Here is a 21194-nt window from a genome sequence, read left to right as displayed (position 1 = left end):
TAAAGTATATATTTTTTTAAAAAAAATTTAACGATTTAATTGTTTACTTCCCTTTTTTTTTAAAAAAAAAACGTAAGTAATCCGGAAGTTGTAAACGAAATCCACGTCTAGTATTGAGGTAAGTATATTAGCCTCCCTCTAAAATTATTATTATTTACTTTAAACCTAACTCTATTACCAAACGCTATTTCGCCTCCTTATTTTTGTAAGAGCTAAATCTAATATAAACATATACAAATATATAAACGTAATCCAGTCTTTTGATTAAATCCTTACTAAGGCGTATTCTTTATGATAGGATATAGATAATTATAATTTCGGCTTTAAAAATCGGAATAGTAAATGTCTAGATATATAAGAAAGTTATATTTTATAAATATTCCGCTTAATAGCCTAAAAATAGAAAATCGATATACCGAAATACGTATATTTTTTACCGCCCGTTTTATTTTCCAATTTTGTTTTCTGTCGGCGCTTACATGCTTCAGGTTCATTGGAAGACTGAGGGGTGTAAATATAGAAGATAGGGAAAGGAATCTTCCTCAGTTTTTGGCAATATATCTTCCGAAATCTGCATCGGATTTCCCTGGAAATGACAGTCTGGATGTACTCCTCCATGTCCCGACGAGTCAAGTTTTGAAGTAGCAGTTGTGGCTTTTAATAGAATGACTCCTCAAAAGCCACCCAAGGACGGCTGGCAGCGCAAACCTTGATGGAATGCGAGGTGAAAGCCTCAATGGTGTCAGGGACATCATCTTTACCCCCCCGAACTCGTCCAAGCCATCAATGATAAGACAGATCCTCGAGGTTTTGCCCACTTCACGAACCGTAAAGCCCAGCATTCTTCGCAGGTCATCGGCCTGAATCATTGGCATTGGCGCTCCGAATAGATAGGTCCCCTCCCATGTCGGAGGCGCGAGTTTAGGAATGATGTGTTTGTGCTGGTCCAGCAATTGGTAGAGCAGGGGCCGAAACAGTCCTTCGGAAGATGCTTGCATCGCGGTTCCCGACGCCCAAAAATAAAACGAAGCAATGGCGACTGGCGCACCATTAGACCAGACCTGGAGGTGCTTCATGAGTTGGGGATGTTGAGAGGTGAATTTCATCAGTGTTGACTTCCCAGAGCCAGCCTTGCCTGGAATCCGGTACAGCAGGGAATCCTACTCGCACCATTCGACAAAATTGTCCCATGGATGAACTGCTTCACCGTTTTCGTCGAAAATCCACTCAAATGTGCGCTTGTGAGCTTCATAGATTTGAGACTGTCGTTGATTTTTGCTGTGTGTGCCAAGAAACGTAGACAAGAACTGCTGTTGAAGCTTGTGTTCTATCGCTGGGGGGATAACCATCTCTCCTTGACCTGTGGCGACACGATTGAGGGTAGAGCTATGCAGAGTTTTCCATCGGATAGAGTCTGTCGCGTAATTATTCAGTCCTCCTCTGTGGGCGAGATGCTGGAATAGCGCGTGGGCTGGAGCGCTTTGTTCTGGTCGTGGCACCTGAGTTGCGTCGTCAAGTCTTTGAAGAATGGCCTCCTGATGATGAAGTGACTGCATCGCAAAGTTTCTAGATCTGTCATCTCATTCCCAAAGGGACCTGGCACTGAGAGACAAAGTAGGTACACACCTGATGGTTACAAGATCATCAAGAACAAGCTGCTGACGAAAACTTTCGATTTGTTTCTCCAAGTCCTCAAGTTTGGAGCGATTCCACCGCGCCCTAAATGCGATCATGATGGACTCTCTTTTCCCCGGATTCTCTGGCATTTCCGACAGCATCTTATGGAGATCCTTGGAGATACCGCGAAGATCGTTGACCTTGCCCAGTGCGGCCGGGCCTGAACGGTAAATCTCATGGGCCTGGTTAATGAATGATCCTACCGCTTGGCAGAACTGAAGGATATTGGCTGCGAGGCCGAGGCTCTCGAGGGTCTCCATGTCGATGAGGTTGTAGTTTGGTGTCAAGCATCACAACACAAGACGTTGGGTTGAGAGTATCAGAAATCAGAAATGGCACTGGTTCCGTGGCTGTGTTTCGAGCCCGTAAGGCAACAATCCAGTCACATGATGATGAGGGGTCACAGCAGCTAGCAGGTGCTTGCTTGCATGAGCAACCTTGCGTCTGTGATCATAACTCTAGTGGGACCTTTGTCTGAAGCTTGACAAGCATTGATTGGTATCTTTGGCTGAATTCAGGGGCTCAGGGGCTCAAAGGCTAGTGGGTCAGAGCTAAAGTGGAGGCAGTTTCCTGTGGAGATTGCCCGAGGACATCACAGAAATACTGCTCTTGTAAGCACCAAATTTAGCTCGGTTAAATATCCAAACCTGGTTTAAGGCGCGATGGCAGAGTGGTCTAATGCGTGAGACTCGAAATCTCATCTCTTCGGAGGCGTCGGTTCAAATCCGGCTCGCGTCGTATGCTTTTGCCAAATTCCCAATTGTCCACACAAGATTGTGTGTGATGATCAAATTGCTTTTTAATTTTTTAACTTTAAGTTGCACAAGTGAATTTCCTTCTTCGTTGCTGCCTCTGTGAGGGACAATTAGAAAGCTTTAGTAGCCCGATGGCTGTATACCTATGCGCCGCCTTTAATTTATTCAGTGAATCGACACCTATATTTGTGATTCCTGCTGTGACATCCTGAAATAACAACTCTAAGTCCAGTGACGGTGAAAGGGCTAGACCGGTCTAAGGTAAGTATATAGCTGTGATCATCTCCTCGATTTTCACTATAGCTTACTAACGCCACCACATTCGGAGCATCATATAAAGTGACAGCCTAGGACTGGATGTTAGCATCCCTGCAGATAGATATGCGTGTTCGGATGCTTTCGGTGGCCTGGTATAGGTTATCTGCCTTGCCTATGACCCGTACCACGCCGCTCAAAGAGAGAACTGCTCGTATCGCAATTTAGGTGCAATCTAAGTATAGCGGTACCTGACGGTCAGTCCCTTCTGAACAGCATGGTTCATCTGCACGTATTTAGACGCAAATTCCCAAATGTGAGCATGACCCACGGAACTCCAGACAAGGATCATATTCTCCAACAACAAGAGCAACAAATCGAGAGATCATGATGAATCACGTCCAAGGCTTCAACATCGAGGACCTGGCTCCAGGAACACCGGCTTTCGAACTTTCTCGTGCACTGCCACAAAACGCTGCAAACCCAGTATCAGGCAACGTGACCCGACCCGCAATGGAATGTGCCGATCACGATGAGATGCGTGATCACGGGGAATGGCGCCCATACCTGCTTCAGAGACGAATGTTTCACGCCTTCATTGCTACATATTTGCTATTGGGTATCGGATTGGAAACAATTTTTGTCATCTCTGAGAGGCATCAAGGCCTGAAAATAGCGTCTGCTAATGGTACATTTCTCTACATATGGACCTATGGTCCCACACCCCTCCTGATACTTATCACTGGTGTCTGGTCTTATATCGACTTCCTCGCAAAATTTTTGTCTCCTTGGATCAGACTTCGCGGCACGAAAGCTGGGCTGGATGTCCAGGAGAGTCTTACATTAGACTATCTTCCCTCGCTCTGGATCCGCGCACCCTTTCAAGCGATGCGGAATCGGGATCGCCTTGTTGCCGGAACCACCGTTGTATCGTTGTTCCTCAAGATCATGACCATCTTTTCGTCTTCGATGATCAGAGTCAAGAGCATGGAAGTCGCCACCGCTGTCGAGCTACGCACTTCCTTTCTCGATGACCCCTCACGTCTGGCAAACCCAAAGGTTCTGTCACTCTTCAACACTATCGGCATACGCAAATACAGGATGAACTATCCTCGTGGGATCGTGCAAGACTTTGTATATCAATTAGTTGAGCCCGATCCCGACTCAGTCTTGCGATGCATGCGCAAATCGAAGGCATGACTTCGAATTTAGAATGCCAGGCGGCAGATCTCAGTGGATTCCACCCAGATAGCATGATTCGCCAGTCCAATTTGAGCGGCGTCTTTGACTTAGGTTTGAGTTTCAGGGCCTCAAATTGCTACATAAAGATACCAAGTCAAGCCTTTTCATTCCGGGTACCTATGGAAGCAGCCTCGCCGCAAGAGAACTTGCCATATGTCCTTTCTAGGGTCAGGGTTGTCGCGTGGGTATTGGCTGGCCGATGTGAGTCTTATCCCAGCGATAATAATAAGAAAGCGGACCAGGCTACACATCAGGTATACGCTGATTATCTACGGTTGGTGTGGGTTGTTTTGGAAATCGATATCATTTACAGCTACTCTCCTGAAAGCAACGACACGACTATTGTTCTTCGAAAAAGCCAACAAATTGTCTGTCAACCCAGTTATGCTGTATTCGATCTTCAGGTGCACCGTGGCCGTGGTACGGGCAGCCAAGAAAACGCCTTTTTGTCAACACAGTCCCAGATGAGGAGGCTTGGTCGTCTTCATGCCTGGGATATATGTCGGGCTTTTCGCGACGTTCACCCGCAAATAATTGACGAAACCTCGCCATTTGAGCCTCCCTCTATCACAAGAGTTTCTGGGTTGTCCGGGTTTGATGACATTGATCTGGGCGTTGACGGAGTCAGTCTGATCAACCTAGGGCTCGGCCAAGAAGCATTTCCAAAGTCTTCATGGATTTTTAACTACACCACACTAGCCTCTTATTTACAAGACTATTACCGCTTGCATACAACCTTTCTGATACACAGTACGCTTATAGAGTCGACTCAAACCCCCTCGGCCGCCATAACTTATGTCAAAGTTGATCGCATCATCGTTCAGCGTCTATCGTCCCAAATCATCGCTGGATTGTGCTTTGCCTCGGCGATCACTGGAGTCGAAGCTTTTAGCACAACTACCTGCACGCTCTACTTCAAAGCCTTGCCATACATACCAGCCTTTTACCTTACAGTGGTACTTGCGTATCCCGGCTTATCTTGTGGCTCTCAGTTTCATAGTGATCCTCGAGTTGCTGCTTCAGATCTCAACACGCAATCAAGGTATCCGTCCAGCAATTCAAGCTCAAGAATATCTCAACTACCTTTGGACAATATTACCGGTCTTTGCCACAAGCCTATTGAATATCTTTTTCGCTTCGTTGGACTTGGAAATACGCACCCTCCCACCTTACTATGGTATGCTCGAGAGACCCGCGTCGAAACGGTCATCTACGAATTTAAATCTCCGTGGGCTTCTAGGAATTCACACCTTGATAAAGGAACTGAAAATACGAAACTCAGCTTCGGCCGCATCAACCATAGCCGCGTTGCTGGCGAGCCTGCTAGCCTTGGCATCACTTACGCTATTCTTCGAAGCTGACAAACCGATGGTTTTGAAGAAACAACTTCGATTGGTCGGTTCCTTTTCATCTGCCATCTATCGCGATACAGACTATGGCAACTGGCACTCTGAGAAGTCATGGATCGGTTACGAGGAGCTTGGCATTATTATGACTTTGATGCTGCAAAGCAATCTATCATCACCACACTTGTCATACAATGAGCTAGTCTACCCAACCCTGGCCTTGGAGGGGCTGAACGCGGACGAGAAGCAACTAAACCAGTCTGAGTTGGAGATTGCGGCGGTGATACCTGTTTTGTCGGTTGTTTTCGAATGCCATTTGTATCGCCAAAACGAAATCGCAATCGATGTTCTGGTTGCAGACACTATCGGAGACATAGTCATCCATCACAGGATCGCTTCATCTGAGCTGTTCCCTCGTAAAGACACTATCAGAGTCAATGTCACCGGGGAATATTGTTCGAATAACAACATCACGCCGCCTGAGCTTACAGCGACAGCTCTCTTTACCATAGGCGATGCAGACACATCCGTCAACCTGTTTGCTGGCGCCGTCGGGCCAGCTGAGACATCGAATATACAGGTTCGCGTGTGCAGCAACTTCTTCTATGTTTGGGGCACCCACACCAGGCCTACTACTGGCGGTTCCCTTTGAATGAGCGTCTCAGCCCTACGCTGCAATAACTCGATAGATGTTGTCGAAGCTGAAAACCACCTTTCTTGGCATTGAACTTGCCATTCATCCTGATCTTCCCCCGCGAATAAGAGAAGAGTCCAGAAGAATGATGATACCTCCACTACAAGCGTCCAGACCTAAATTCCCGCCAGAGGTATACCCCAAGTACATGTCTTTGCCAGCAGCGCAGCCTGGACTATGCTTTGATCAGTTCTTTAACTATTTACGTCTATCTCAACCCACACTACCCATCTCGGTATTTTCTGATGCGTCACAAACATCAGAGGTCATAGGCGCTATCAGACGCCAACATATTATGTTCATGTCACAAACCATCAACATCAAAGCTCGCATCTCACGGGACGGGTCTGGAGAGCGAGCGCAGCATGACCGAGGCATCTTCTACGCCACGGGTTTGGGAAAACTGAACTTTACCACTTATGAGGCAACTGTCAAGATCACCTCTCGGCCGCCAACAAGTATCGCTAATGTACTCGCGTTACTCGTGGACAATATCTTTCATCTTTCCGAACTAGAGTCGAGAAAAGTCCCTGAATCACCCGATGACCAGAATGAGAGTAAGATACAGGCCACGAATCATGATAGTCTGTACAGGTTAAGCACGGGCAGTTTCAAGTGTCCAGACGGAAAGTTTCCTGGTAGCGATAGCGAAGATGGTGATGAGGGACGGTTCACAATATGGGTTGTGGATGGGGCAGATATAAAAGCGGCATGACGCTGCCTAACCCTTTGTGGTTGAGCTCTACCTAGGTCGGCACCTAGGCATGCAGTCACTAGGTACTATGTAGGTAGTTGATAATCCCCCCAAGAGAATCTGGAAACCGAAATACCTCATCTATTTTGGGCGTCTTGCTAAAGAACGGGAATGACCTGTTCCCATATTCCCGACTTCAAAACCTGGCTATTGTCAGGAGCCGACCAAAACAATGCCGCAACTAAGAGAGCCCTCCAGACAAGAAGATCATCCAATACTTCCTCGAACGTTCTTGTCTCGCTCTCACCGAATTGGATGTCTCTGTCTGGAGGTTGGTAGTTGAGACCTTCCCCATCAGTCTCTACTTCCGGCCCATCATTATGCTGTGCCTGGGAACCCTGAGCAGTCGTCGAACCACCACGACCAAGACGGGTTCCCGGGACCATGCCCTTCCTAGGCCCATGGTTGCGGTGACATTTATCCAAAAAGTTTTTCAAGGCTTTGACGACCGAGTTATCCCAGTCCCACGGGTGTATCTTTTCCATGGTTCGATTTACACCTGGGAACAGATGGTGGCTGTTGGGGTCACTTGTCGCTTCGAGCAACCTGTCAAGATTTTCCAAAGTGTTAAGGTGCTTTGCAGTAGGCGGCGGGTACGGTGACGAGTCCACAATGTCATGATTCCACTGTCGGTGTGGGTGTGATCCAACAACCACTCCCTCCTCTTCACCATGTTGAACCTGGGTTTCCACGTCCAGTAAAATTGCAGTAACAACAAGCAGCCGCAAAGTTCGTGCTATCGGGAGGTACTCGCCACAAACCGCAAGAAGCCAATAATCGAGCATCTTAATTTGCAGATAGATCAGAGCACGTAAGTACTGACGCTCGAGCGCGGACATGGCGTCAAGCCTTGCCTGAAACTTGTCCAACCCAAACACAAGGTCCTGGCAGACATCAAGAAGTGGAGTTCTAACCACTACGTGAGTGACAGGTCGGTCGCCTTGGGGTTCTTTTGATTTGTTTCCTAAATGTAAGCGAACATCTGACATGAGATTCATGGCTTGAATTTCGGTGAAGTGAAAGTTGAATTCGTCGCTCCATCGGAGCTGATCAATATCTTCTCCGTCAATGAATTTGTAGATACCAGCAATCATTTTTGCTGTGACATCCGTAGGGAGAACTGAGGTGTCCATAACAAGACGAATTCTCAACCTTGAAGATTCAGAGCCCCGCATGCTGACGGTGACCTCTTCTGGAAAGGCAACAAGGGTTGATCTGGAGCTCTGGGAGACCGAACTGTCCATTCTGATCCCGCCTGAATGACACCAGAAATTGTGGTGAAGTGCAAGGAGCGAAAGGAGGTTGGGGTTGCGTCTTGACAGCTTCCCAGGGAAGATTGATGGAATACCGTTCAACCTATTAAAGATTTAGCACAGTCGTTATAAGTATAACTAGACCCTTTTCATCATGAGGTACCTAGTTTATGGGACAAGTTGGATTGCCATACTCGATATCAGCCCCCAGTAACCATTGCAGTTCTCCGTAGCCATCAGCAAATCTGCGGCATAACTCCTGCCAATAAATGTCGTGCATCGATTGGGTGATACCGATAGGTAGCCATTTTCTCAGTGTTATGGTATTTAGCAATTGACACCCTCGAGAACGATGATTCCACTGAGGCCAGCAATACACCTCGCCCCGGGCGTGCAGTATAGCTACTATGGCTTTGGTGCTTTGGCGATAATCATGCCAGATAGGACGGCTTGCGAAAGGCTCATTCGTCTTTTTATCGTGCTCCTTCAAAGGTAGGCGAGAAAGCTGCCCGTGCTGAGAAAACACGCCCACGATCCCCAAGACGGGGTGTTGGCGAAAGTCGAGCTGAAAACTGTCTCCAATGATAACCGGATAGTGCGATGATTCGGACCCAGTGAATATCATTGAGTGGGCTCCGGATGCTGCTGCTGCTGCAATGAGAAAACCAATCTCGGCATATGCTGGCGCAGCCACGAGATCGGCTGGGAGGTAGTCCGCCATAGTCGTCTCGACAAGTGCCGTTCCGAATGTGATTCTATGGAGCTTGACGTGGCTCAGGAACCGTAGCCAGGTCGCGCTACACTGACCGGGTTTCTCGGTACCGAAGAATTTGTTGTACTCCTCACCAACCCGTTCAAGTCTTCTCAAGCACATCGTTCCATAAAGGGCCCGGGCGCCTTCTGTGCTGGAAAGCACTTTGTCTTGGGATTCGCGAGATTCCCGAAAGATATGCCACTCCCTCCGCCCTCCCATTGTTTGCAAAAAATCATCGGCGCGAAGGACGGGTGTCGAAGCAATGGACAAGCTGTTCAAGTCCCTCCAACTCCATTCTGTTTTGGTCTTCAGAGCCCAGGGACCAATCGCTCGACGATTGGATTTTCGACGTCCCGGTCCAGAAGACAGGACTGCTTGATAGATAGTAATGGCAGCGAATAGCGCGGCGAAAAGACCGATGGGTGCAGTGAAGAAGAAGGTGAGAGGGTCCCAGTTGAATTCTTCCGCTGTGTTGGCTGTCTGTTTATCAAGTGCAGCGAGGACAAGTCGCAACAGGCAGTCGGTTGAGTTTGCGTCTTCGGGACAAGTTGCACTGTCGACATTGACTTTGTCGGTCATGATGTATCCATGCCCTCTCGAGGGCCGTGTAGCGAAATGGGACGGATGGAGAGTTGGTGATGAGTGACAGGATCGAGAGGGCAGGTTTGGGCAGCCTCAGCATATCGCTTCCGATTGGCTGGATGCAACACCCTGGCACACTGAATAAGTAGGTAGGTAAGCAGACCAAACGCGTGCACAGATTCGGCTTACGGGTGGTAAAACATCCTAGAATTCACCTCAGGCAACTATGACCGGCAGAAAGTAAGGTAAGGAGAACCGGGAAGAGATAGCCTCGGCCCTGCTTTCTCTCAACCATAGGTCCAACCTCCCCCTTTCCTGTCCTTGATGATAACCCCTACCGCCCTCCAAATACGGGCCCCCATAAGCCCCCTAGCTGACCACCTTGTAGAGATATACATCACCTGGCTTACGCTATGGTGGGTAGGATGTCCTTTTGGTTCCACGCACCTTCAACCACCCTATCCCCTACTCCCTCATAACAACCACCACAACCCCTCTGCCCCCATAATAAACCCCCTATATCCACTCCACAACCCCCGTATCCCCCCAAACCTTTCCCCCCTTCCCCGACTCCGGCACCTACTCGCCCCTAACGACCGCCGCCCTTCCTCTCCTCCCCATGATAAACCCCATACCCCCACTCCACCCCCCTCATATCCTCCCTAATCTTATACCTCCTCTCCAACCCCCTCCCCCGCCCAAGATCAACCTCCACAACCCTCATCTCCTCCGTCTCAACCCCCATAACGCCCCCCTGATTCCCAACCCCCGGCAACCCAACCTGACTCAAACCCCCAGCATTAACAAACACAACCGCAGCCGTATTCTCAAACGCCCTCGTAACCACCACCCCCCGTAAAAACTCCTCCTCCCCCCTCCTCGCCCTCTCCCTTTCCCCTTCATCCCCCTCCCCAAAATCCTCCGTCACCAACCAAAAACTAGGTATAACAACCAGTTCCACCCCATCCCCAATCAACTCCCTAAACCCCTCCGGAAAAACCATATCCCAACAAATCAACATCCCTCCCCTCACCGGGGTTCCGTCAGGGAACATTAACCCAGGGATATCAAACCCCCTGTGACGACCCCCCTCCTTCCCCCAGGCAGTCAAATGCTCCCGTTCGGGGTGCCACAGATTCCGCTTTTGATACCGTCCCACTACCTCCCCTGTCAACCCCGAGATGAAGTAAGCCATGTTCCTCACCTCCACCCGACGTTCTTCATCTTTGCCGGTGCTAGAAGTAGCAGTGACCTCCTCAGCCGAAAGCGAAGGGTGGACCTCGCAGATGGTTCCAGGAACGATATCAATTTTGAGTTCCTTCGCCAATGATTGGTACTGAGAGAGGTAAGAGCAAGACTCGACGCAGGAGGAGAGAAAGTCTGGGTGGGAGGGGCACCAAGAGGTGAGGTGATACTCGGGCAGAACAGCCAGCTGGGCCCCTTGGGAGGCTGCCTTGCGGATGTACGAGGCCGAGAGGGAAAAGTTCTCCGAGGGGGACACATCCTATCAGGGGGTTGGTTAGTTTAGCCAACAAAGCTGAGCTGAATGGTTTGGGACGAATAGATCGGAATGATGACATCACCGGCTCAGAGAGGCTCATTCATACCTTTGGCTGGAACTGGATGAGGGCGATTTTGTAAATAGGTGCCATTTTAAACGATGGGTTTCTAATTGCGTGCTGCTGTAGAAAAGGTTGAGAGTCCTGGGTTGTTGAAGTAGTTCTTGGAGCATTGCAAATCGAGGTGTGTGTGAAAGCCGATGAGGCTCTGCGATGATCATCACCCCGCGTCTGTGGAGACCAAAACTGTCGTGACATAAGACGCCTCACAATCTGCCTTACCACTGGCCCAAATCAGAAGTATTATGCATCATCATTTCTCATTGGCTCTAACTGTGTGCGCCGCGATCTGTTCAAAATCCTCATACCCATCCGCCCAACGCCGTTTTCCCCCTTCTGGTCCCGTCCAAGTCCTTAAAGAATGGTGCCAAAACCAAAAGTCCTCTTGATGCTGCGGACGTAATACTCGAGCCAATTCTGCTTGGTGGGCTCCTCTTGGCCGATGGGCACGCCGGTCCACTCGACGCGCATGACCGTGACATGGTCAACGTCGTTCTGGTCAAACTCAATGCTGAGCTTAGAGTAATGGCCAGCGGGCCACTGGTCCAGACGCCAGCTCTGGACAATCTTCTTGGGCTCCTCCAACTCCAGGTACTCGCCAGACACGTTGCCACCAAACAACTCAAACCTGCCGCCCTTCTTGGCGCCCTCAAAAACCTTGGGAGGGGCGCGGGTGAATGCAGCTATCCGCTGGGGATCGGTGAAGGTCTTGTAAAGCTCCTCAGCTGTGGTACGGAACTCCTCGTTATCGGTCACGGTCGTGGTGTTTACGACGCTTCCGGCATTGGACTGGGTGGCTGTGGTAGTAGCCTTGGTGGCTTGGGCGCCGGTCGGGGGGTGGTACTTGGGGGTCGTGAAGCCGCTGGATGGGTTCGACCCAGCAGGGTGCTGTAAGTCCTTGCCGTGCTCAGCGATGAGGGCGGGAGCCAGCTTGACGAATTCGCTGCGAAGCTGAGGGACGATCTTGGACTTGACCAGATCTCTGACAGCCTGCTTCTCCTTGGACTCGGAGTGGACGTCGATGTCAAACTACAAGGGCGACACTTAGTCGACTGTTACAACACGTTGTGGCCGGGAAGAGTGCAACCTACCACAAATTCATCCTCATCAAGCTCGTGCGACACCTCGGGCACCGTGATGGTCCCCGAAACCTCGTCGCCATCGGCAGTGGAGCCTGCAGGACAGAGTTTTAGCCTACGAACACGACATGGGCAGGAGTCACAGGACGGAATGATTGGCAATGGGTTCTCAGGAAAAAGTGATATTATTCTATGGAAATACGTACCTGTGAACTCCAACGTTAACTTGACATCAAAAATGGTGATAACCTTGCCCTTGCGCTGCGCAACATCGCAGTCGCCGTCCATGCTGACGACCTTGCTAATCTTGGCCGATACATCGCCCTCCTTGGCCTCGATCTTGGTCAGGTTGTCATCAAACCATTTCTTGGACCACACCGACACGTCCTTGTTGACCCAGTGCCAGTTGTTGGGGTTGTGGAGGACCATTTTCGCGGTAAATTAAAAAAAAAAAAAGTATGGAATGGAAGTATGGAATGGAACGGGAACTAAAAAAAAAAAAGAATCAGATCTGTGTTCTCCAGTCAGCAATTTGCTCGGTACGAGAGAAGAATCGCGCAAAGGAAGAAGAGAGAGGTGGTGCTAGGTCAGAGTTGGTCCTGGTAGACCGCAGCTTCGTCATCAAGGGAAGGGAGTACAAGTCGCCCTATGACTGGTGCCAGCTGAACAATCATCATGCAAGCAAGCGATTGGGAGGTTGGTCGAGGGAAGAAGGGCGCGTCCTACCTTTGAAAGGTCGTGATGGTCTTCAGAAGTTGTTTGTTGATGTTTGAAGAGAAGGGGAAGGCTTTAAGAAGTGGGCGAGCGCCCATTGAAGAAAATGGGGAAGGGTCAGAAAGAGCAGTTTGGAAAGCTCTAGAAAACTTAACAGGCTCCAGTTGGGCGGGGAGCAGAGGCAGAACACTGACCGCCTTTAGTGGGGTAGCTCTCAGTATGGGGCTGGAGCTCGGTTTCTGCCGCCTGATCGAGATCTGACATGCCGCATCAAACACCACCAGAATCAGATCGACAGGGACAACCAGGAGCTTGATCTTTTTGCTATTGATGAATCAGATTTACAATGACCAATTGATCCTGCTGAACAGCCTTGCAGCCTTCCTTCTTGGACATCAAAATATGTGTCACTTGGCAACTCGATATTCCAGCTAGCCATGGGCAATTATTCAGGTACACAAGGGCCATGGCTGATGATCACACTGGACGCGATCCACAAACACAGCACAGCAGCTCAACGCGTCCGCGTAACCTCCGCCCGGTATCACGGATTTCCTGCCATGTTTTGATGTTGATAGCCATGGCCAAATTGGTTTGCCAGAGAGAACTTTCGACCCTCATGACACAGCAGCTGTTGACACCCGACCGGAGCTTTCGACCGGCACACATGCTCAACTCATGGTGGTTGGGAATCAGAAGTTTGTGTGTTACTAGACATTACACACAGGGCAGCGAGTCTTCGGCACCAACCGGATGGGGAGGTGACCTTGAGGCACATATCTGGTCTTCCCGAGACCGCACACACACCGAGTGATCATCCGTAACCACCGCTATCATCACCATTGCATTCCGTATGTATCATTGAGGCACCGGCAGGTTTGCAGACACGGGAAGTCTTGACCCGAATGCCCCGCGATGGCGCGAACCCGGCGCACCAAACTCGGACTTGAACACAGTCCGGATCTCTGTCTTCCCGGGCTAGGGTGCCGCATACTAACATCATCAACTTTCTCATGACGCCCTTCAACCTCGAATCCACATGGAAAACATTCACCAGTGAGAAACCACTGCTATTTATAGGGACCCGATCACATCCTGTTCCCAACGATCGGGCCCGATGTGGGGAAGCTACGGTTGCCCAGCTTGTTCGGTGTTGACCTTACAGGTCTCATTGGGCCATCACATCACCAACAATCCGAGCCCATGCAGAGCCGCAGAAGGGGGGCAAACACCACTGACATACAGGTCACGGCAGGAATTTCTGCTTGGGGGTGTCACTTGTTGTGCTGGATGCCATGCGGTTCTATCGTCAAATCATGTGGTTATATCTTGAAAGCTCGGCATCAAACCTTCAACTCACCTCACGACAGTGTGGGGGTGGAAGCGGTCACCCCACATTCAACACAGCTGATCCGCCCACCCTCATCTCACCAACAGCTTCCCTCTTAGCTAGTTGTCTACGATTGCTGAGAGAGAGGACGTCAACAGGACTGGCCCACGGCACCATGGAGAGGTTATCAATCCTATTCAAAACATATGAGATTCCAATTCTAAACACTCTGCTTTGCTCGATCCCAAGGGGAACAACGAAGGCTGCGTTTCCGTCCCAGCTGGAGAGAACGCAGCTGCAGCCAGGAAAGCGATCAAGACCTCATGTTGGGGTCTTCCGGGCTTGAGTTGGGTGCCTGGAGGCGGAACAAATCCCTTACGACAGCAGAGACAGAGACAAGGTGAATTGTCCAGAGTGGTGTGGTGATTGATGCTTGCAATGTGGACTGTTCATGGTGTTGTAACAATTATTATCAAGGTGTGAGTATAGGAGGCCCGAGCACTCGGACCCCAAGAGTCTGGGTCATCGGTACGGATAAAAAGCGGTGGAAAAGACAACGAGATCAAAACATACAGAAAAGTCACACAGCCTCAAGACGATATTTTGTCCAGAACTCATGAAGCCCAAGCCGGGAGACGGACACCATTCCAAGAATGGACTAACGCGTACTGCTGATGGAAGCATGTGCCATCCGCTAATGCGTCGACAGCAGCAGCCGAATCATATGGCGGAGAATCAGCAAGGGGGTTAAGCGCCGGCAGCACGCATCACCGACCATTTCACAGCGTCGAGCGAATCATCGCGGGGAATCTGAATTTTGCCCACAACCAAAGGCAACCAAGAATAGATTACCGGCAGACTACGACAGACGTGCCCAATCACCGTCGCACCTGTCTCGCAGTCAACAGACCCCTCCTTTCGCCCTTCTCGCTCTCGGCCATCCCATCGCCACTATGGTCCAGTTCACGCCTGTTAATCCGGAAGCCAAGAGATCAAAGATGGCACAGGTTAATGCCAGGCCGTGATTTGACCCGTTCCTGATAGTAGCAAATCGACGGTTCTCTGTAACCCCCCCGCTACCGCAGGAACCATCACCAGTTTTGAGGAGAGGGAGCAGAGCAGGCACCTGTAGGTGAAGCCGTGCGAGGATCCAGGAGGTGCCTCCTGCATGTCTGGTCTGTGTCTTGCAGGTCCAGGCACAGGGCAATCCGGGTTTGAACCCCGTCGAGGAACCCCCTCCCTCTCTGCCATCCTGCCTGGGAAACAAGCAGATCGAGAGCAGTTGCAAAGGACTGCTGCAGAATACAGACGGGGCATGATATTGTCCCAGCGGGTGCCTGCCTGAATGCTTACGTTTAGCACGCTCCAGGGTCACCAGCTGGCTGTACGCAATATATTGCAATTCTCGGAGTGAAGCCCCTCTGGAGAAGGCCCGTCTGGGAGAAGAGTTAAAGCGGGTGGCCGGCTCCCGCTCTTCTTCCATGCAGGAGGTTTGACTGTTAATATACGTACCGTAGTACCACTCCGGGGCTAGCACCGTGGTCCATAACAGCAGCAGTAGAAGTGGGAACACCACCAGCGGGCAGCATGCAGGGGTCTTGATAGGTTGGGCATGTTGGGGCATAGTCTGGTCTTGAGGAATCCCTCTTTTATCTCCTGCAACGCTCCCAACCCGCGCCGCGGAACCACACCACGTTCCATTTGCTGCTTGTTCAGCGCAGTTGCACCGTCCCTTCTTTCAGCCGCGCATTTTCTGATCACGACAACCTCAACTGCGACTGTGGGAATTCGAGGGCGGGCGTGAAGCATCACGATACAGATAACTCTCAGCAACACCTATTTGAGCTCTGACCATGATCGTGTAATCAACAGCCCCGCGAATCGACAAACGACCCACTTGTGTATGGCGAGGTGGCCAGCACCACAAAACCGCTGCGTGGTGTTGGGCTGTGAGTGTCTAGGAAAGATCACACTGGGTGTCTGCTGGAGATAGGGGCCCTCAAGAGACCCGAGGGACTGACTATTCGAGGCTCACATTGGGGTCCTTCTGAGGTTCAGTCCTCACTAGAGATCAGGACGACATCGAGATGCAACCTATGATGAGCTCTTCACGGGATCCGACCGCGCGCCTTCGTGCTGGACTGAATCCGCTCCTCACAGCATCGTTGGGTGTATACCACCCTCAGCACAACAACGGCACACCTCATTCGGCGCTGTCAGTCAGCTCTCATGGCGCCTTTTCATCCAACCAAACTCCATTGAGCGCCATCCAGCCATACAATCCGCAGCAATGGATCACTTCACCGACTGCGGGACCTGGCCAGGAACCGATGCAGACGACTGCCATCCAGGAGCCTCAAGGTGAGTGTTTTTGGGACGGTAATCTGAATACAAGACTGATGAGCTGGTAGGATCACCGCTGCCACCGCCGCCATATTCACCCCCCCGCAGTGCCAGACCGATGAGCATGAACTTCGATCAGGGTCCAGCTGGCAATATCTCAGTTGCTCGAGCACCACATCCCCCTTTGCAGAGAGCGGCTACCGAATCTCCAGTGGCCAACACATCGTTTCCGCCTCCGCCTGGAACGAGGGGCCCTTCCCGAGAAAGACGATTCGGCCTCCCCTCGCTGACAAGACGTCGTGAGCCCGAGCCAGCCATAGCACCACTTGATCCGAGTCCGCAACAATCATCCCGCTCGCTCAGCGGGCTGTTGTCTCGTCCGGCCGGTGGTCACCCAGGGCCTTTGACGCTGCAGATACCCCACCAAGTGCCACAACGAACAGATTCCGACTCCTCCCAGAACATGGCCCCGGGCGCTCGACGAGCTGTCTCGACACCCGCGGTGGCTACTCCCACATCAGCTAGATCACGCTCTTCGTCTCAGCATCGATGGGACCCATCGATGCCAGTCCCCCCACCACCACCTGGGCCACCACCCTCGTCAAGCAGATCTCAGAGCATGCAGCGGCTACAATCTGGAAGTGACCCTATTGTCTCACCGCCAACCCGCCGACCACCACCAACCGGAGTGGCTGCTCTGGGTCCTGTGCCCTTGACACCAGCCAACTGGAGAGAGGGCGACAACCTCCCTGGGCCACCAGGGCAACATCAGCAGCAGCAACAACAACATGCTGACTCACCAGCCACGGTCGGCGTTCAGCTTTCAGAGACGTCCAGTGTTGCAAGCTCAGGAACTGGAGCGCAGACCGAATCTGCTACATCTTCGGCGCCCAGTTCAGCAGGTGGGCTTGTCCGAAGGAGTCCTGTGGTCAGGGGAGACAAGACGCTGCTGGAGCGGCGGAGCGAAAGCCGGACCAGGCTAGCTACACGAGGGTCTATGGACACAACACACTCGCCTCATGGCCTGTCTGATATTGTGATTCCTGGTTCGTCCTCCGGTGGGCTGCAACGGCGCCTAACAATCGGAAGAGGCACGCCAAGGACCGGAAGGACGAGCGAGACGCCAAAAACCGGTGAATCGATTGACACGCCAGAATCTAGGACCCCCCGAGCTTCCGGTTCTCAAGGTGTGTCTGGCCAGGTGACACCAACAAGACTCTCGCCCAGTTCCCAAAAACATCCTGAAAGACATGCGGTTCCAAGGGCGTTGCCAACTCCGCCCACTGGCAGCAGGTCGTCCTCGACACACCGGGGCATGGGGCCGGACATGCCGATGTCGGCTCCTCTTTCGCCATCACACAATTTTCCCGTGTCCAAGCATATGGTGATCACGCAGAGCAGCGAGCAGTTTGCTCGTGGTACTGTTGACCGCTTTGCAGCCTTCGCCGACCGAGAAGCATCTGCCGCCAACGATGCCGAGCGAGTTAGATTGTTTGCCGAGTTCTTTGTCAACGAGTCAAGGATACGGAGGGAACGATACGGTGCTGCCATTGGGGCGATGGGTTCTGAGGTACTGGACTTGACCCGTGATCTGTTTAGGCCGATGCCAGTCCGGAGAGAGTCGATCAATTCGGCCACCAGCGGGACCGTGGAGTTGACACCACAATCGTCAGAACCGAGATCGCACCGTGGGTCGATTGGATCTGCGTTTGAAGGAAACCATGGGGCTTCGTCATCAGCGGTTCAAACACCGACGTCTGTGAGTCAGCAGCAGCAGCAGCAGCAGCAGTCACCATCACCCTCTGGGAACCAAAACTGGCCTTCAAACAACTACATGCCATCGTTGTCGCCGATTCTCAGCATGAGCGTCAGTGATGCTGTGGATGAGCAGGACTCGAGGGGACGGCCGGCTAGCAGGTGGTGGGAGGCCGACTCTACAGGTGCTCCGTCGTCCAGGATAGAGAGGTCAAAGCGGGAGTCAAAGTATATGGGTGTGCCTAAAGAGGCTCGAGAAGCACTGCAATGGATCGATGAGCCGCAATTGTCGCCTGCTGGTTCAAGCAAGCGGGCCTCCCACGGGTACCCCCCTGAAAAGACAGGATGGCACGATACAGACCAATCCATGACACCGCAGGCTCTTTCTCGCAACTCGGTTGCTTCATCTTCGACAGCCCCCAACACACCAAACCCAGATCACCTCGACGTATCCCGTCTAGTGACCCTCCCACCTCCTTATCCCCGACATCACCCAGCAGTCAACAACAACCACCCCGAGTTGACCGAAATCCGCACCTCGATCCGCACCGTCAGTGACCTCACCGAGGTAACCGCCATCCAAGAAGCCTACAAGCAATCCTCTTCCCAAAAACGCCTCGCCCTCGACGAAGCGCTAAAAAAAGACCGCGTCACCCTGCGCCAAAACCTCCACCAAGACATTTCCTCGGGCGCGCTCTCCTACGCAGACGCAGCCCGCATCGAAGCCGACGCCACAGCCGCCGAGCACACCAAACTCAAAGACCTCGAAAAGTCTGACTTTGACGAATTCCAAACCGTCGTCGTAATGCCCGTGAACGAGATCCTTCAAAGCAGGATCAACACCGCCACCGAACTCTTTGACAACCTCCGCTCCCGCCTCTTCGACGAAACCCACAGATCCAACCCCAACCTCCCCCAGGAAGAAGGCGACGAGCAGCCTGAACTCTTGGAGAAACTAACCCTCCTCAAATGGATCTTTGAAGCCCGCGAAACGTTACACCGGGCGTTGTACGACCTCCTCTCCTCCCGCAACGACCACTACCGCGACCTCGTCCTCGTCCCCTACAAACTCGCCCAGCAAGACGATAAAGTCGCCTCTGCCAAGGCCTTCTTCATCGAAGACGCGAATAAACGCCAGCTAGCCTTTGCAGAGGAAGTCCTCCATCGCACGCAAGAGTTTCGCGATGTAGTCGAGGAAACCGTCGTTAGGGGTGTGGAAGTGCAACTCAACGCCTTTTGGGACATTGCGCCCGACCTCAAGCGTCTCCTCGACAAGATCCCGACTGATATGGAAGGTTTCCACATCCAGATACCAGCGTTGGAGATGGCCGAGAACCCGAGCTACACCGAGCACCCTTTGCAGTATCTCTTCAGTTTGTTGCTGCATGCGGAGAAGAGCACGTATCAGTTTATCGAGAGTCAGACGAACTTGCTTTGCTTGCTGCATGAGGTTAAGGAGGCGGTGGTAGCTGCCAAGGGGAAGGTGATGGAGGCGGAGGGGAGGGATGGGGGGAGGGTGGAGGAGATGAGACGGGAGGAGGCGGGGAGGTTGACGGATGATTTGAAGGATAAGGTTAGGGTTGTGCAGGATCAGTGGAATAGTGCGCTGGGGGAGACGGTGGGCGGGGTGAAGGAACGGGTGGGGGGTTGGTTGTTGGAGACGGGGGGGTGGGATGAGAGTTTTGAGGAGGGAGGTGTCGGTGGTGTTTAGGGGCTGAAGATGACGATCGGTTGGAGTTCTTTGGATAATTATTTTGGAAGAGGGAGAAAGGGGGAGAAATGGGAGGAAGAACAAGAGCAGACGGACGATGTTGATACCCCCTGATTTTTACACGATTTTCTGCAAAAGAAAAGCACATGGAAGAAGCGAGCATAACGAGGATGGCTGACAGAAGACAAGAACTTTATTTGTACATGGTTCAAAATATTACGGTTTCATACGCGAGCAACAGCTGCCTTAAATACGCTGCCTTTACTATAGATAAACATCCCACTGGATGTAGAGCTCCATTTTTGCTTCGATGAATCCAACTGTCTTCGACCCAGAAAGCATCAATCTCCAGGCGTGGGCTGTCACCGGTCCGAGAACCAACTCTGCCTGATTTGGCTTTGAGTCTTGAATCCTGGCACAGATAAAAGATATCCGTTGATTGCGGAACCCAGCGTGTACGTACCACGCAACAGCGACATATCCTAGCCGGCCACCATAAGAGGATGGAGGATTGTTTGGAGAGAGACAACGACGTCAGCTAGAACAGGACTCCTTTGTCTTGGTCATCCTCTGGAAAGATGCCCGCAACACATCCCCTTCCACAAAGTGATCCGCCAATTGATTGACAGGAATTGCCAATGCCTCCCCCAGTCCTGTACAGTCCAGATATCTGCCAAGCAAGGCTACCTCTGTCGTGGCAGCACGAGCATTTCCCTATCGTACACTCCTCCACATCCTACACAATTGTACACCCCTCCAGCTTGTCCAAGACGCCCAAAGCATCCCAGCCAAATGATTCCAACACGCCAGTCTAGATTCCCAAAAACGCCATGTAAATGCCGCAACGCCATGTCCCAATAATCACTTCTGCCCCTTCTCAATCCCATACTCCTTGGGAAGATCCATCCCCACCCTTCTGGCGGTGAGGCGCACTCTTTCTTCTTCGTCCATGCCCATGCCGGGGTTGTACCGCTCGACCAGGGTGACGTATGTCCTTTGGGCTTTGAGGTAGGAGAGGTACTGCTCGGCGATGTCGGCTTTCTTTTCAGAGGAGGAGGCAAAGTTGTCGCGGAGGTGCTGGTGGAGGTCGGCGCGAGGGGAGGAGAGAACCGGTCGGGGGGGCAGCTCGCGGAGGAGGGAGCGGTAGAGGGTGCGGAGGTGGGACATTCTGAGCGGGCTATCGGGCGGGTTGTTGGTGGTTATAGGAAGCTGGAAGATGGAAAGCTGTTGGAGAGGAGCTCGGAAAATACCCCAGCTTGGCGGGGAGGTGCTTACATATCCCCAACCCTTATCGGATCAACAGCCAAAGATAAGCACTTCCGGCAGGCAGA

At 51.7% G+C, this 21194-nt stretch overlaps 8 protein-coding genes and 1 non-coding gene across 9 annotated transcripts; 2 read left to right on the top strand and 7 right to left on the bottom strand.

Moving 5' to 3' along the window:
• Positions 1-1580: 1580 nt before the first annotated feature.
• Positions 1581-1937, bottom strand: QC763_406095 (uncharacterized protein; the record flags this gene model as incomplete). The annotated part of the gene is made up of 1 exon (XM_062912248.1): positions 1581-1937. The coding sequence occupies one exon, from the start codon at positions 1935-1937 to the stop codon at positions 1581-1583; it is 357 nt and encodes a 118-aa protein (XP_062766156.1).
• Positions 1938-2333: 396 nt separating this feature from the next.
• Positions 2334-2415, bottom strand: QC763_0070260. Its single transcript has one exon. It is a non-coding gene; the product is annotated as a tRNA-Ser (tRNA).
• A 662-nt stretch (positions 2416-3077) lies between these two features.
• Positions 3078-3887, top strand: QC763_406100 (uncharacterized protein; the record flags this gene model as incomplete). Its single annotated transcript, XM_062912249.1, has 1 exon — positions 3078-3887. The coding sequence occupies one exon, from the start codon at positions 3078-3080 to the stop codon at positions 3885-3887; it is 810 nt and encodes a 269-aa protein (XP_062766155.1).
• Positions 3888-6664: 2777 nt separating this feature from the next.
• On the bottom strand, positions 6665-9844 carry QC763_406105 (uncharacterized protein). The gene is made up of 2 exons (XM_062912250.1): positions 8171-9844; positions 6665-8079 (listed from the first exon to the last, which is right to left on the bottom strand). Exons 1-2 carry the CDS (start codon positions 9307-9309, stop codon positions 6822-6824), a joined length of 2397 nt encoding a protein of 798 aa, XP_062766154.1. The 5' UTR covers positions 9310-9844; the 3' UTR covers positions 6665-6821.
• Positions 9845-9901: 57 nt separating this feature from the next.
• QC763_406110 (uncharacterized protein) lies at positions 9902-11129 on the bottom strand (the record flags this gene model as incomplete). The annotated part of the gene is made up of 2 exons (XM_062912251.1): positions 9902-10816; positions 10920-11129. The coding sequence occupies 2 exons, from the start codon at positions 11127-11129 to the stop codon at positions 9902-9904; spliced, it is 1125 nt and encodes a 374-aa protein (XP_062766153.1).
• Positions 11130-11177: 48 nt separating this feature from the next.
• On the top strand, positions 11178-19863 carry QC763_406130 (uncharacterized protein; the record flags this gene model as incomplete). The annotated part of the gene is made up of 5 exons (XM_062912253.1): positions 11178-13164; positions 13198-13426; positions 13486-13780; positions 14767-16415; positions 16466-19863. Exons 4-5 carry the CDS (start codon positions 16142-16144, stop codon positions 19861-19863), a joined length of 3672 nt encoding a protein of 1223 aa, XP_062766150.1. The 5' UTR covers positions 11178-13164; positions 13198-13426; positions 13486-13780; positions 14767-16141.
• AHA1 (Co-chaperone) lies at positions 11286-12439 on the bottom strand (the record flags this gene model as incomplete). The annotated part of the gene is made up of 3 exons (XM_062912252.1): positions 11286-11960; positions 12023-12105; positions 12217-12439. 3 exons carry the CDS (start codon positions 12437-12439, stop codon positions 11286-11288), a joined length of 981 nt encoding a protein of 326 aa, XP_062766152.1.
• Positions 12516-13120, bottom strand: QC763_0070210 (uncharacterized protein; the record flags this gene model as incomplete). Its single annotated transcript, XM_062905972.1, has 3 exons — positions 12516-12521; positions 12919-13041; positions 13070-13120. 3 exons carry the CDS (start codon positions 13118-13120, stop codon positions 12516-12518), a joined length of 180 nt encoding a protein of 59 aa, XP_062766151.1.
• A 49-nt stretch (positions 19864-19912) lies between the features above and the next one.
• QC763_406140 (uncharacterized protein) lies at positions 19913-21030 on the bottom strand (the record flags this gene model as incomplete). The annotated part of the gene is made up of 1 exon (XM_062912254.1): positions 19913-21030. The coding sequence occupies one exon, from the start codon at positions 21028-21030 to the stop codon at positions 20725-20727; it is 306 nt and encodes a 101-aa protein (XP_062766149.1). The 3' UTR covers positions 19913-20724.
• Positions 21031-21194: the final 164 nt, after the last annotated feature.

This window comes from Podospora pseudopauciseta, chromosome 4, assembly GCF_035222475.1.
Source record: "Podospora pseudopauciseta strain CBS 411.78 chromosome 4, whole genome shotgun sequence".
In the NCBI taxonomy this organism is placed as follows: Eukaryota; Fungi; Ascomycota; class Sordariomycetes; order Sordariales; family Podosporaceae; genus Podospora; species Podospora pseudopauciseta.
The sequence above is the reverse complement of the archived record's forward strand: the minus strand, read 5'-3'. Positions and strand labels throughout refer to the sequence as shown.

Excerpts from the sequence above, each read along its gene's own strand:
- QC763_406105 (XM_062912250.1), bottom strand. The coding sequence starts at position 9,309 with ATGACCGACAAAGTCAATGTCGACAGTGCAACTTGTCCCGAAGACGCA. Across the intron at positions 8,080-8,170 it reads TTACTGGGGGCTGATATCGA|GTTGAACGGTATTCCATCAA; the intron begins GTATGGCAATCC and ends AATCTTTAATAG.